The sequence below is a fragment of the Salvelinus fontinalis genome, chromosome 20 (assembly GCF_029448725.1).
Source record: "Salvelinus fontinalis isolate EN_2023a chromosome 20, ASM2944872v1, whole genome shotgun sequence".
NCBI classification, from domain to species: domain Eukaryota; kingdom Metazoa; phylum Chordata; class Actinopteri; order Salmoniformes; family Salmonidae; genus Salvelinus; species Salvelinus fontinalis.
This window is the reverse complement of record NC_074684.1, coordinates 43159076-43176331: the sequence shown is the minus strand read 5'-3', so window position 1 is coordinate 43176331 and position 17256 is coordinate 43159076. Positions and strand designations below refer to the sequence as shown.

Here is a 17256-nt window from a genome sequence, read left to right as displayed (position 1 = left end):
AAAGACACGGTTGGTACCAAAAATCTCAAATTTGGACCCATCAGATCAAAGGACAGATATCCATGTCATTTTGTCTTAGCGAGATTTGAATTAATTTTAACACTGAGCTTCAACCGATGCCAATATATAAACGTCTATAATATAATAATCATTGGATAACCTGCGGTCCCTCCTCTATCAAGACGTCACAGCATTCGGTATAAAAAAAAGAAGTGAGCTCATAGCTGCAGCAAGGCACAGTCGCGTGCGGGTCAGAGGGAAGCACGAAGTTGTTTTAAAGACAAATAAAAAAAGGAAGGATGCAGAATTTGTGGGGCGAGTTGGGCGACATAATTGAAAGAAAATAGTGAAATACAAGAATGATAAACAAAAGTAAAGTGCCTATATGCGTTCAGTTACTATAACGACGATTACTGCGCTGGGGAGAGTTTAGGTTTGGCGCGCGCTGGGGAATTTATTCCTTTGGAAAGGCTGGGCGAATGATGTCTGATGGGCGAATATACACCTGGATTTATCTGGATTACAAACCAACAGAAAGGGTTTTCCTCGGGAGAGAGCGTATGTGTATGAGGGAGACTAATAAAACTACAGAGAAAAGTTAGTTAGGAGACTGCTATTAATTTGATTATGAAAAGTTTTGAACATATTTTTTACGCGCAGGAACCTTGGGAAATAGTCACATGTGAATCCGTCATTAATCTGTTATTATTCGAGGTGCTTCCTAAACCAATCAGAGAGAAACAGAAACATGTATCTGGGTAAAACTCTTCTGTTTGTCCTACTCTTAAACTGCGCCACCACGAGTCTGTCTTTCTCAACATGCGCTACCGTAGATATAGACCATGTGAAGCGGAAAAGGGTCGAGGCGATACGGGGACAGATACTGAGTAAGCTCCGGACGACCAGCCCGCCACACTCACTGGGACCCAGTCAGGTCCCCTACCAGATCCAGGCCTTGTATAACAGTACCCGGGAGCTGCTTGAGGAGTTGGGGAGAGACCGGCAGCAAAGTTGTGGCCAAGACAACACGGAGACCGAATATTATGCCAAAGAGATATACAAGTTCAACATGGTCCAAGGGCCGCCTGACAACAGTAAGTCATGGTGTGTTTTTAAAAATTCGTTTTCATACTCTTTTGGTTGATATGTTATATTGGAAAATAGTTTTTGATGGCAGTTAAGGTGCTCCGTTACGCGCAAGATCAATGAATGTAGAGTGTGCCAAATGCGTAATTTTGGAAACGGTGTAATTTCAAGAGGGAGGGCTTTGCCAGAGTGAAATCCCCCCCCCCCAAAATGGATTTAATCTATTTGTTGTGCCAATGAAGGGTCGTTTGTGGGATTTTGAGATGTGTGTTGATAGGCTAACAGTGTGGGCAAACATAGTGGAATATCTCAGAAATTAAATCTGTTGACATGGCCATAGTTAGGCTCTCCTTAGATGCGGTAACTTAAGTTAAGTTCTGTTATTGTCAGTTAAGTTCTGTTATTGTCAGTTAAGTTATGTTATTGTCAGTTAAGTTATGTTATTGTCAGTTAAGTTCTGTTATTGTCAGTTAAGTTCTGTTATTGTCAGTTAAGTTATGTTATTGTCAGTTAAGTTCTGTTATTGTCAGTTAAGTTCTGTTATTGTCAGTTAAGTTCTGTTATTGTCAGTTAAGTTATGTTATTGTCAGTTAAATTCTGTTTTTGGCCTTATTCAGGAATGTATCTCCCATTCATATTGTCTTCCGCATTTCATGGACTTCAATGAGTGAATGAGTGTCTGTCTGTCCGTCCGTCCGTCCGTCCGTCCTCTCGGGTACTGTAAATCTCCAAAAGTCCCCACAAGGATAGTACAACAATGAACATTCTCACATGAGGACATTTCCCACGTCCCGATGAGGACAGGTTTAAGGGAAAAAATATATTTTTAATGGAAATACATTTCAGGTCCCCACAATTATAGTACAACATATGGTGTGTGTGTGTGTGTGTGTGTGTGTGTGTGTGTGTGTGTGTGTGTGTGTGTGTGTGTGTGTGTGTGTGTGTGTGTGTGTGTGTGTGTGTGTGTGTGTGTGTGTGTGTAGTAGCAGATATCTCAGAGTTGTGGATGTTGAAATACATGACTAGTATTTCGTCTCGCTCCTCCCACTACTCCTCTTACCACCCCTCCTCATCTCTCCCCTCCCTCCTTTCCTCCATGGACCCAGTCCCTCTCGCCAGATGTGTCCGTTTCCATTCCAACCAGGCCCAAATGAGAGGGACATCTGCCCAGGCGGATAGGAACGAGGCTGTGGAAGGGGAAGCCTTGCCGAGGGGGATAGGGAAAGTTAACATGGAGGGACAGGAACAGTTAACATGGAGACAGGAACAGTTAACATGGAGGGACAGGAACAGTTAATATGGAGGGACAGGAACAGTTAACATGGAGACAGGAACAGTTACCATGGAGGGACAGGAACAGTTAACATGGAGACAGGAACAGTTAACATGGAGGGACAGGAACAGATAACATGGAGACAGGAACAGTTAACATGGAGGGACAGGAACAGTTAACATGGAGGGACAGGAACAGTTAACATGGAGACAGGAACAGTTAACATGGAGGGACAGGAACAGTTAGCATGGAGAGACAGGAACAGTTAACATGGAGACAGGAACAGTTAACATGGAGGGACAGGAACAGTTAACATGGAGGGACAGGAACAGTTAACATGGAGGGACAGGAACAGTTAACATGGAGACAGGAACAGTTAACATGGAGACAGGAACAGTTAACATGGAGGGACAGGAACAGTTAACATGGAGGGACAGGAACAGTTAACATGGAGACAGGAACAGTTAACATGGAGGGACAGGAACAGTTAACATGGAGACAGGAACAGTTAACATGGAGACAGGAACAGTTAACATGGAGACAGGAACAGTTAACATGGAGACAGGAACAGTTAACATGGAGGGACAGGAACAGTTAACATGGAGACAGGAACAGTTAACATGGAGACAGGAACAGTTAACATGGAGGGACAGGAACAGTTAACATGGAGGGACAGGAACAGTTAACATGGAGACAGGAACAGTTAACATGGAGACAGGAACAGTTAACATGGAGACAGGAACAGTTAACGTGGAGACAGGAACAGTTAACATGGAGACAGGAACAGTTAACATGGAGACAGAAACAGTTAACATGGAGGGACAGGAACAGTTAACATGGAGACAGGAACAGTTAACATGGAGACAGGAACAGTTAACATGGAGACAGGAACAGTTAACATAGAGACAGGAACAGTTAACATAGAGACAGGAACAGTTAACATGGAGACAGGAACAGTTAACATGGAGACAGGAACAGTTAACATGGAGACAGGAACAGTTAACATGGAGACAGGAACAGTTAACATGGAGACAGGAACAGTTAACATGGAGACAGGAACAGTTAACATAGAGACAGGAACAGTTAACATGGAGACAGGAACAGTTAACATGGAGACAGGAACAGTTAACATGGAGACAGGAACAGTTAACATGGAGACAGGAACAGTTAACATGGAGGGACAGGAACAGTTAACATGGAGGGACAGGAACAGTTAACATGGAGACAGGAACAGTTAACATGGAGACAGGAACAGTTAACATGGAGACAGGAACAGTTAACATGGAGACAGGAACAGTTAACATGGAGACAGGAACAGTTAACATGGAGGGACAGGAACAGTTAACATGGAGGGACAGGAACAGATAACATGGAGACAGGAACAGTTAACATGGAGGGACAGGAACAGTTAACATAGAGACAGGAACAGTTAACATGGAGGGACAGGAACAGTTAACATGGAGACAGGAACAGTTAACATGGAGACAGGAACAGTTAACATGGAGGGACAGGAACAGTTAACATGGAGACAGGAACAGTTAACATGGAGACAGGAACAGTTAACATGGAGACAGGAACAGTTAACATGGAGACAGGAACAGTTAACATGGAGACAGGAACAGTTAACATGGAGGGACAGGAACAGTTAACATGGAGGGACAGGAACAGTTAACATGGAGGGACAGGAACAGTTAACATGGAGGGACAGGAACAGTTAACATGGAGGGACAGGAACAGTTAACATGGAGGGACAGGAACAGTTAACATGGAGGGACAGGAACAGTTAACATGGAGACAGGAACAGTTAACATGGAGGGACAGGAACAGTTAACATGGAGACAGGAACAGTTAACATGGAGACAGGAACAGTTAACATGGAGACAGGAACAGTTAACATGGAGACAGGAACAGTTAACATGGAGGGACAGGAACAGTTAACATGGAGGGACAGGAACAGTTAACATGGAGGGACAGGAACAGTTAACATGGAGACAGGAACAGTTAACATGGAGACAGGAACAGTTAACATGGAGACAGGAACAGTTAACATGGAGACAGGAACAGTTAACATGGAGACAGGAACAGTTAACATGGAGACAGGAACAGTTAACATGGAGGGACAGGAACAGTTAACATGGAGGGACAGGAACAGTTAACATGGAGGGACAGGAACAGTTAACATGGAGACAGGAACAGTTAACATGGAGACAGGAACAGTTAACATGGAGACAGGAACAGTTAACATGGAGACAGGAACAGTTAACATGGAGACAGGAACAGTTAACATGGAGGGACAGGAACAGTTAACATGGAGACAGGAACAGTTAACATGGAGACAGGAACAGTTAACATGGAGACAGGAACAGTTAACATGGAGACAGGAACAGTTAACATGGAGACAGGAACAGTTAACATGGAGACAGGAACAGTTAACATGGAGACAGGAACAGATAACATGGAGACAGGAACAGATAACATGGAGGGACAGGAACAGTTAACATGGAGGGACAGGAACAGTTAACATGGAGACAGGAACAGTTAACATGGAGACAGGAACAGTTAACATGGAGACAGGAACAGTTAACATGGAGGGACAGGAACAGTTAACATGGAGGGACAGGAACAGTTAACATGGAGGGACAGGAACAGTTAACATGGAGGGACAGGAACAGTTAACATGGAGGGACAGGAACAGTTAACATGGAGGGACAGGAACAGTTAACATGGAGGGACAGGAACAGTTAACATGGAGGGACAGGAACAGTTAACATGGAGGGACAGGAACAGTTAACATGGAGACAGGAACAGTTAACATGGAGACAGGAACAGTTAACATGGAGACAGGAACAGTTAACATGGAGACAGGAACAGTTAACATGGAGACAGGAACAGTTAACATGGAGACAGGAACAGTTAACATGGAGGGACAGGAACAGTTAACATGGAGGGACAGGAACAGTTAACATGGAGACATGAACAGTTAACATGGAGACAGGAACAGTTAACATGGAGACAGGAACAGTTAACATGGAGGGACAGGAACAGTTAACATGGAGACAGGAACAGTTAACATGGAGACAGGAACAGTTAACATGGAGGGACAGGAACAGTTAACATGGAGACAGGAACAGTTAACATGGAGGGACAGGAACAGTTAACATGGAGACGGGAACAGTTAACATGGAGACAGGAACAGTTAACATGGAGACAGGAACAGTTAACATGGAGACAGGAACAGTTAACATGGAGACAGGAACAGTTAATATGGAGGGACAGGAACAGTTAACATGGAGACAGGAACAGTTAACATGGAGACAGGAACAGTTAACATGGAGGGACAGGAACAGTTAACATGGAGACAGGAACAGTTAACATGGAGACAGGAACAGTTAACATGGAGACAGGAACAGTTAACGTGGAGACAGGAACAGTTAACATGGAGACAGGAACAGTTAACATGGAGACAGAAACAGTTAACATGGAGGGACAGGAACAGTTAACATGGAGACAGGAACAGTTAACATGGAGACAGGAACAGTTAACATGGAGACAGGAACAGTTAACATAGAGACAGGAACATTTAACATAGAGACAGGAACAGTTAACATGGAGACAGGAACAGTTAACATGGAGACAGGAACAGTTAACATGGAGACAGGAACAGTTAACATGGAGACAGGAACAGTTAACATGGAGACAGGAACAGTTAACATGGAGACAGGAACAGTTAACATAGAGACAGGAACAGTTAACATGGAGACAGGAACAGTTAACATGGAGACAGGAACAGTTAACATGGAGACAGGAACAGTTAACATGGAGACAGGAACAGTTAACATGGAGGGACAGGAACAGTTAACATGGAGGGACAGGAACAGTTAACATGGAGACAGGAACAGTTAACATGGAGACAGGAACAGTTAACATGGAGACAGGAACAGTTAACATGGAGACAGAAAGAGTTAACATGGAGGGACAGGAACAGTTAACATGGAGACAGGAACAGTTAACATGGAGGGACAGGAACAGTTAACATGGAGGGACAGGAACAGATAACATGGAGACAGGAACAGTTAACATGGAGGGACAGGAACAGTTAACATAGAGACAGGAACAGTTAACATGGAGGGACAGGAACAGTTAACATGGAGACAGGAACAGTTAACATGGAGACAGGAACAGTTAACATGGAGGGACAGGAACAGTTAACATGGAGACAGGAACAGTTAACATGGAGACAGGAACAGTTAACATGGAGACAGGAACAGTTAACATGGAGACAGGAACAGTTAACATGGAGACAGGAACAGTTAACATGGAGGGACAGGAACAGTTAACATGGAGGGACAGGAACAGTTAACATGGAGGGACAGGAACAGTTAACATGGAGGGACAGGAACAGTTAACATCGAGGGACAGGAACAGTTAACATGGAGGGACAGGAACAGTTAACATGGAGGGACAGGAACAGTTAACATGGAGACAGGAACAGTTAACATGGAGGGACAGGAACAGTTAACATGGAGACAGGAACAGTTAACATGGAGACAGGAACAGTTAACATGGAGACAGGAACAGTTAACATGGAGACAGGAACAGTTAACATGGAGGGACAGGAACAGTTAACATGGAGGGACAGGAACAGTTAACATGGAGGGACAGGAACAGTTAACATGGAGACAGGAACAGTTAACATGGATACAGGAACAGTTAACATGGAGACAGGAACAGTTAACATGGAGACAGGAACAGTTAACATGGAGACAGGAACAGTTAACATGGAGGGACAGGAACAGTTAACATGGAGGGACAGGAACAGTTAACATGGAGACAGGAACAGTTAACATGGAGACAGGAACAGTTAACATGGAGACAGGAACAGTTAACATGGAGACAGGAACAGTTAACATGGAGACAGGAACAGTTAACATGGAGGGACAGGAACAGTTAACATGGAGACAGGAACAGTTAACATGGAGACAGGAACAGTTAACATGGAGACAGGAACAGTTAACATGGAGACAGGAACAGTTAACATGGAGACAGGAACAGTTAACATGGAGACAGGAACAGTTAACATGGAGACAGGAACAGATAACATGGAGACAGGAACAGATAACATGGAGGGACAGGAACAGTTAACATGGAGGGACAGGAACAGTTAACATGGAGGGACAGGAACAGTTAACATGGAGGGACAGGAACAGTTAACATGGAGACAGGAACAGTTAACATGGAGACAGGAACAGTTAACATGGAGACAGGAACAGTTAACATGGAGGGACAGGAACAGTTAACATGGAGGGACAGGAACAGTTAACATGGAGGGACAGGAACAGTTAACATGGAGGGACAGGAACAGTTAACATGGAGGGACAGGAACAGTTAACATGGAGGGACAGGAACAGTTAACATGGAGGGACAGGAACAGTTAACATGGAGGGACAGGAACAGTTAACATGGAGGGACAGGAACAGTTAACATGGAGGGACAGGAACAGTTAACATGGAGACAGGAACAGTTAACATGGAGACAGGAACAGTTAACATGGAGACAGGAACAGTTAACATGGAGACAGGAACAGTTAACATGGAGACAGGAACAGTTAACATGGAGACAGGAACAGTTAACATGGAGACAGGAACAGATAACATGGAGACAGGAACAGATAACATGGAGGGACAGGAACAGTTAACATGGAGGGACAGGAACAGTTAACATGGAGGGACAGGAACAGTTAACATGGAGACAGGAACAGTTAACATGGAGACAGGAACAGTTAACATGGAGACAGGAACAGTTAACATGGAGGGACAGGAACAGTTAACATGGAGGGACAGGAACAGTTAACATGGAGGGACAGGAACAGTTAACATGGAGGGACAGGAACAGTTAACATGGAGGGACAGGAACAGTTAACATGGAGGGACAGGAACAGTTAACATGGAGGGACAGGAACAGTTAACATGGAGACAGGAACAGTTAACATGGAGACAGGAACAGTTAACATGGAGACAGGAACAGTTAACATGGAGACAGGAACAGTTAACATGGAGACAGGAACAGTTAACATGGAGACAGGAACAGATAACATGGAGACAGGAACAGATAACATGGAGGGACAGGAACAGTTAACATGGAGGGACAGGAACAGTTAACATGGAGGGACAGGAACAGTTAACATGGAGACAGGAACAGTTAACATGGAGACAGGAACAGTTAACATGGAGACAGGAACAGTTAACATGGAGGGACAGGAACAGTTAACATGGAGGGACAGGAACAGTTAACATGGAGGGACAGGAACAGTTAACATGGAGGGACAGGAACAGTTAACATGGAGGGACAGGAACAGTTAACATGGAGGGACAGGAACAGTTAACATGGAGGGACAGGAACAGTTAACATGGAGGGACAGGAACAGTTAGCATGGAGGGACAGGAACAGTTAACATGGAGACAGGAACAGTTAACATGGAGACAGGAACAGTTAACATGGAGACAGGAACAGTTAACATGGAGACAGGAACAGTTAACATGGAGACAGGAACAGTTAACATGGAGACAGGAACAGTTAACATGGAGGGACAGGAACAGTTAACATGGAGGGACAGGAACAGTTAACATGGAGACATGAACAGTTAACATGGAGACAGGAACAGTTAACATGGAGACAGGAACAGTTAACATGGAGGGACAGGAACAGTTAACATGGAGACAGGAACAGTTAACATGGAGACAGGAACAGTTAACATGGAGACAGGAACAGTTAACATGGAGGGACAGGAACAGTTAACATGGAGGGACAGGAACAGTTAACATGGAGACAGGAACAGTTAACATGGAGGGACAGGAACAGTTAACATGGAGACAGGAACAGTTAACATGGAGACAGGAACAGTTAACATGGAGACAGGAACAGTTAACATGGAGACAGGAACAGTTAACATGGAGACAGGAACAGTTAACATGGAGGGACAGGAACAGTTAACATGGAGACAGGAACAGTTAACATGGAGACAGGAACAGTTAACATGGAGGGACAGGAACAGTTAACATGGAGACAGGAACAGTTAACATGGAGACAGGAACAGTTAACATGGAGACAGGAACAGTTAACGTGGAGACAAGAACAGTTAACATGGAGACAGGAACAGTTAACATGGAGACAGAAACAGTTAACATGGAGGGACAGGAACAGTTAACATGGAGACAGGAACAGTTAACATGGAGACAGGAACAGTTAACATGGAGACAGGAACAGTTAACATAGAGACAGGAACAGTTAACATAGAGACAGGAACAGTTAACATGGAGACAGGAACAGTTAACATGGAGACAGGAACAGTTAACATGGAGACAGGAACAGTTAACATGGAGACAGGAACAGTTAACATGGAGACAGGAACAGTTAACATGGAGACAGGAACAGTTAACATAGAGACAGGAACAGTTAACATGGAGACAGGAACAGTTAACATGGAGACAGGAACAGTTAACATGGAGACAGGAACAGTTAACATGGAGACAGGAACAGTTAACATGGAGGGACAGGAACAGTTAACATGGAGGGACAGGAACAGTTAACATGGAGACAGGAACAGTTAACATGGAGACAGGAACAGTTAACATGGAGACAGGAACAGTTAACATGGAGACAGGAACAGTTAACATGGAGGGACAGGAACAGTTAACATGGAGACAGGAACAGTTAACATGGAGGGACAGGAACAGTTAACATGGAGGGACAGGAACAGATAACATGGAGACAGGAACAGTTAACATGGAGGGACAGGAACAGTTAACATAGAGACAGGAACAGTTAACATGGAGGGACAGGAACAGTTAACATGGAGACAGGAACAGTTAACATGGAGACAGGAACAGTTAACATGGAGGGACAGGAACAGTTAACATGGAGACAGGAACAGTTAACATGGAGACAGGAACAGTTAACATGGAGACAGGAACAGTTAACATGGAGACAGGAACAGTTAACATGGAGACAGGAACAGTTAACATGGAGGGACAGGAACAGTTAACATGGAGGGACAGGAACAGTTAACATGGAGGGACAGGAACAGTTAACATGGAGGGACAGGAACAGTTAACATGGAGGGACAGGAACAGTTAACATCGAGGGACAGGAACAGTTAACATGGAGGGACAGGAACAGTTAACATGGAGGGACAGGAACAGTTAACATGGAGACAGGAACAGTTAACATGGAGGGACAGGAACAGTTAACATGGAGACAGGAACAGTTAACATGGAGACAGGAACAGTTAACATGGAGACAGGAACAGTTAACATGGAGACAGGAACAGTTAACATGGAGGGACAGGAACAGTTAACATGGAGGGACAGGAACAGTTAACATGGAGGGACAGGAACAGTTAACATGGAGACAGGAACAGTTAACATGGATACAGGAACAGTTAACTTGGAGACAGGAACAGTTAACATGGAGACAGGAACAGTTAACATGGAGACAGGAACAGTTAACATGGAGACAGAAACAGTTAACATGGAGGGACAGGAACAGTTAACATGGAGACAGGAACAGTTAACATGGAGACAGGAACAGTTAACATGGAGACAGGAACAGTTAACATGGAGACAGGAACAGTTAACATGGAGACAGGAACAGTTAACATGGAGGGACAGGAACAGTTAACATGGAGGGACAGGAACAGTTAACATGGAGACAGGAACAGTTAACATGGAGACAGGAACAGTTAACATGGAGACAGGAACAGTTAACATGGAGACAGGAACAGTTAACATGGAGACAGGAACAGTTAACATGGAGGGACAGGAACAGTTAACATGGAGACAGGAACAGTTAACATGGAGGGACAGGAACAGTTAACATGGAGACAGGAACAGTTAACATGGAGACAGGAACAGTTAACATGGAGACAGGAACAGTTAACATGGAGACAGGAACAGTTAACATGGAGACAGGAACAGTTAACATGGAGACAGGAACAGTTAACATGGAGACAGGAACAGTTAACATGGAGACAGGAACAGTTAACATGGAGGGACAGGAACAGTTAACATGGAGACAGGAACAGTTAACATGGAGGGACAGGAACAGTTAACATGGAGGGACAGGAACAGATAACATGGAGACAGGAACAGTTAACATGGAGGGACAGGAACAGTTAACATAGAGACAGGAACAGTTAACATGGAGGGACAGGAACAGTTAACATGGAGACAGGAACAGTTAACATGGAGACAGGAACAGTTAACATGGAGGGACAGGAACAGTTAACATGGAGACAGGAACAGTTAACATGGAGACAGGAACAGTTAACATGGAGACAGGAACAGTTAACATGGAGACAGGAACAGTTAACATGGAGACAGGAACAGTTAACATGGAGGGACAGGAACAGTTAACATGGAGGGACAGGAACAATTAACATGGAGGGACAGGAACAGTTAACATGGAGGGACAGGAACAGTTAACATGGAGGGACAGGAACAGTTAACATCGAGGGACAGGAACAGTTAACATGGAGACAGGAACAGTTAACATGGAGACAGGAACAGTTAACATGGAGACAGGAACAGTTAACATGGAGGGACAGGAACAGTTAACATGGAGACAGGAACAGTTAACATGGAGACAGGAACAGTTAACATGGAGGGACAGGAACAGTTAACATGGAGGGACAGGAACAGATAACATGGAGACAGGAACAGTTAACATGGAGGGACAGGAACAGTTAACATAGAGACAGGAACAGTTAACATGGAGGGACAGGAACAGTTAACATGGAGACAGGAACAGTTAACATGGAGACAGGAACAGTTAACATGGAGGGACAGGAACAGTTAACATGGAGACAGGAACAGTTAACATGGAGACAGGAACAGTTAACATGGAGACAGGAACAGTTAACATGGAGACAGGAACAGTTAACATGGAGACAGGAACAGTTAACATGGAGGGACAGGAACAGTTAACATGGAGGGACAGGAACAATTAACATGGAGGGACAGGAACAGTTAACATGGAGGGACAGGAACAGTTAACATGGAGGGACAGGAACAGTTAACATCGAGGGACAGGAACAGTTAACATGGAGGGACAGGAACAGTTAACATGGAGGGACAGGAACAGTTAACATGGAGACAGGAACAGTTAACATGGAGGGACAGGAACAGTTAACATGGAGACAGGAACAGTTAACATGGAGACAGGAACAGTTAACATGGAGACAGGAACAGTTAACATGGAGACAGGAACAGTTAACATGGAGGGACAGGAACAGTTAACATGGAGGGACAGGAACAGTTAACATGGAGGGACAGGAACAGTTAACATGGAGACAGGAACAGTTAACATGGATACAGGAACAGTTAACTTGGAGACAGGAACAGTTAACATGGAGACAGGAACAGTTAACATGGAGACAGGAACAGTTAACATGGAGACAGGAACAGTTAACATGGAGGGACAGGAACAGTTAACATGGAGGGACAGGAACAGTTAACATGGAGACAGGAACAGTTAACATGGAGACAGGAACAGTTAACATGGAGACAGGAACAGTTAACATGGAGACAGGAACAGTTAACATGGAGACAGGAACAGTTAACATGGAGGGACAGGAACAGTTAACATGGAGACAGGAACAGTTAACATGGAGACAGGAACAGTTAACATGGAGACAGGAACAGTTAACATGGAGACAGGAACAGTTAACATGGAGACAGGAACAGTTAACATGGAGACAGGAACAGTTAACATGGAGACAGGAACAGATAACATGGAGACAGGAACAGATAACATGGAGGGACAGGAACAGTTAACATGGAGGGACAGGAACAGTTAACATGGAGGGACAGGAACAGTTAACATGGAGGGACAGGAACAGTTAACATGGAGACAGGAACAGTTAACATGGAGACAGGAACAGTTAACATGGAGACAGGAACAGTTAACATGGAGGGACAGGAACAGTTAACATGGAGGGACAGGAACAGTTAACATGGAGGGACAGGAACAGTTAACATGGAGGGACAGGAACAGTTAACATGGAGGGACAGGAACAGTTAACATGGAGGGACAGGAACAGTTAACATGGAGGGACAGGAACAGTTAACATGGAGGGACAGGAACAGTTAACATGGAGGGACAGGAACAGTTAACATGGAGACAGGAACAGTTAACATGGAGACAGGAACAGTTAACATGGAGACAGGAACAGTTAACATGGAGGGACAGGAACAGTTAACATGGAGGGACAGGAACAGTTAACATGGAGACATGAACAGTTAACATGGAGACAGGAACAGTTAACATGGAGACAGGAACAGTTAACATGGAGGGACAGGAACAGTTAACATGGAGACAGGAACAGTTAACATGGAGACAGGAACAGTTAACATGGAGACAGGAACAGTTAACATGGAGACAGGAACAGTTAACATGGAGGGACAGGAACAGTTAACATGGAGGGACAGGAACAGTTAACATGGAGGGACAGGAACAGTTAACATGGAGACAGGAACAGTTAACATGGAGACAGGAACAGTTAACATGGAGACAGGAACAGTTAACATGGAGACAGGAACAGTTAACATGGAGGGACAGGAACAGTTAACATGGAGGGACAGGAACAGTTAACATGGAGACAGGAACAGTTAACATGGAGACAGGAACAGTTAACATGGAGACAGGAACAGTTAACATGGAGGAACAGGAACAGTTAACATGGAGACAGGAACAGTTAACATGGAGGAACAGGAACAGTTAACATGGAGACAGGAACAGTTAACATGGAGACAGGAACAGTTAACATGGAGACAGGAACAGGTAACATGGAGACAGGAACAGTTAACATGGAGACAGGAACAGTTAACATGGAGACAGGAACAGTTAACATGGAGGGACAGGAACAGTTAACATGGAGACAGGAACAGTTAACATGGAGACAGGAACAGTTAACATGGAGACAGGAACAGTTAACATAGAGACAGGAACAGTTAACATGGAGGGACAGGAACAGTTGACATGGAGGGACAGGAACAGTTAACATGGAGACAGGAACAGTTAACATGGAGACAGGAACAGTTAACATGGAGACAGGAACAGTTAACATGGAGACAGGAGCAGTTAACATGGAGGGACAGGAGCAGTTAACATGGAGAGACAGGAACAGTTAACATGGAGACAGGAACAGTTAACATAGAGACAGGAACAGTTAACATGGAGGGACAGGAACAGTTAACATGGAGACAGGAACAGTTAACATGGAGGGACAGGAACAGTTAACATGGAGACAGGAACAGTTAACATGGAGACAGGAACAGTTAACATGGAGGGACAGGAACAGTTAACATGGAGGGACAGGAACAGTTAACATGGAGGGACAGGAACAGTTAACATGGAGGGACAGGAACAGTTAACATGGAGACAGGAACAGTTAACATGGAGACAGGAACAGTTAACATGGAGACAGGAACAGTTAACATGGAGACAGGAACAGTTAACATGGAGGGACAGGAACAGTTAACATGGAGGGACAGGAACAGTTAACATGGAGGGACAGGAACAGTTAACATGGAGGGACAGGAACAGTTAACATGGAGACAGGAACAGTTAACATGGAGACAGGAACAGTTAACATGGAGACAGGAACAGTTAACATGGAGGGACAGGAACAGTTAACATGGAGGGACAGGAACAGTTAACATGGAGACAGGAACAGTTAACATGGAGACAGGAACAGTTAACATGGAGACAGGAACAGTTAACATGGAGGAACAGGAACAGTTAACATGGAGACAGGAACAGTTAACATGGAGGAACAGGAACAGTTAACATGGAGACAGGAACAGTTAACATGGAGACAGGAACAGTTAACATGGAGACAGGAACAGTTAACATGGAGACAGGAACAGTTAACATGGAGACAGGAACAGTTAACATGGAGGGACAGGAACAGTTAACATGGAGACAGGAACAGTTAACATGGAGACAGGAACAGTTAACATGGAGACAGGAACAGTTAACATAGAGACAGGAACAGTTAACATGGAGGGACAGGAACAGTTGACATGGAGGGACAGGAACAGTTAACATGGAGACAGGAACAGTTAACATGGAGACAGGAACAGTTAACATGGAGACAGGAACAGTTAACATGGAGACAGGAACAGTTAACATGGAGACAGGAGCAGTTAACATGGAGGGACAGGAGCAGTTAACATGGAGAGACAGGAACAGTTAACATGGAGACAGGAACAGTTAACATAGAGACAGGAACAGTTAACATGGAGGGACAGGAACAGTTAACATGGAGACAGGAACAGTTAACATGGAGGGACAGGAACAGTTAACATGGAGACAGGAACAGTTAACATGGAGACAGGAACAGTTAACATGGAGACAGGAACAGTTAACATGGAGGGACAGGAACAGTTAACATGGAGACAGGAACAGTTAACATGGAGACAGGAACAGTTAACATGGAGACAGGAGCAGTTAACATGGAGGGACAGGAGCAGTTAACATGGAGAGACAGGAACAGTTAACATGGAGACAGGAACAGTTAACATAGAGACAGGAACAGTTAACATGGAGGGACAGGAACAGTTAACATGGAGACAGGAACAGTTAACATGGAGGGACAGGAACAGTTAACATGGAGACAGGAACAGTTAACATGGAGACAGGAACAGTTAACATGGAGACAGGAACAGTTAACATGGAGGGACAGGAACAGTTAACATGGAGGGACAGGAACAGTTAACATGGAGGGACAGGAACAGTTAACATGGAGGGACAGGAACAGTTAACATGGAGACAGGAACAGTTAACATGGAGACAGGAACAGTTAACATGGAGACAGGAACAGTTAACATGGAGACAGGAACAGTTAACATGGAGACAGGAACAGTTAACATGGAGGGACAGGAACAGTTAACATGGAGGGACAGGAACAGTTAACATGGAGGGACAGGAACAGTTAACATGGAGACAGGAACAGTTAACATGGAGACAGGAACAGTTAACATGGAGACAGGAACAGTTAACATGGAGGGACAGGAACAGTTAACATGGAGGGACAGGAACAGTTAACATGGAGACAGGAACAGTTAACATGGAGACAGGAACAGTTAACATGGAGACAGGAACAGTTAACATGGAGGAACAGGAACAGTTAACATGGAGACAGGAACAGTTAACATGGAGGAACAGGAACAGTTAACATGGAGACAGGAACAGTTAACATGGAGACAGGAACAGTTAACATGGAGACAGGAACAGGTAACATGGAGACAGGAACAGGTAACATGGAGACAGGAACAGTTAACATGGAGACAGGAACAGTTAACATGGAGACAGGAACAGTTAACATGGAGGGACAGGAACAGTTAACATGGAGACAGGAACAGTTAACATGGAGACAGGAACAGTTAACATGGAGACAGGAACAGTTAACATAGAGACAGGAACAGTTAACATGGAGGGACAGGAACAGTTGACATGGAGGGACAGGAACAGTTAACATGGAGACAGGAACAGTTAACATGGAGACAGGAACAGTTAACATGGAGACAGGAACAGTTAACATGGAGACAGGAACAGTTAACATGGAGACAGGAGCAGTTAACATGGAGGGACAGGAGCAGTTAACATGGAGAGACAGGAACAGTTAACATGGAGGGACAGGAACAGTTAACATGGAGACAGGAACAGTTAACATGGAGGGACAGGAACAGTTAACATGGAGACAGGAACAGTTAACATGGAGGGACAGGAACAGTTAACATGGAGACAGGAACAGTTAACATGGAGACAGGAACAGTTAACATGGAGACAGGAACAGTTAACATGGAGGGACAGGAACAGTTAACATGGAGACAGGAACA

The 17256-nt window shown here is 44.4% G+C and overlaps 1 protein-coding gene across 1 annotated transcript in view; it reads left to right on the top strand.

Moving 5' to 3' along the window:
* Positions 1-245: 245 nt before the first annotated feature.
* The window catches only part of LOC129817848 (transforming growth factor beta-3 proprotein-like), an 80118-nt gene continuing 63107 nt past the window's right edge, over positions 246-17256 (top strand). The window contains exon 1 of the mRNA XM_055873438.1: positions 246-1094. Within this exon, the coding sequence (XP_055729413.1) occupies positions 749-1094 (346 nt within the window). The 5' untranslated portion in view covers positions 246-748. The remainder of the gene's footprint in view (positions 1095-17256) is intronic.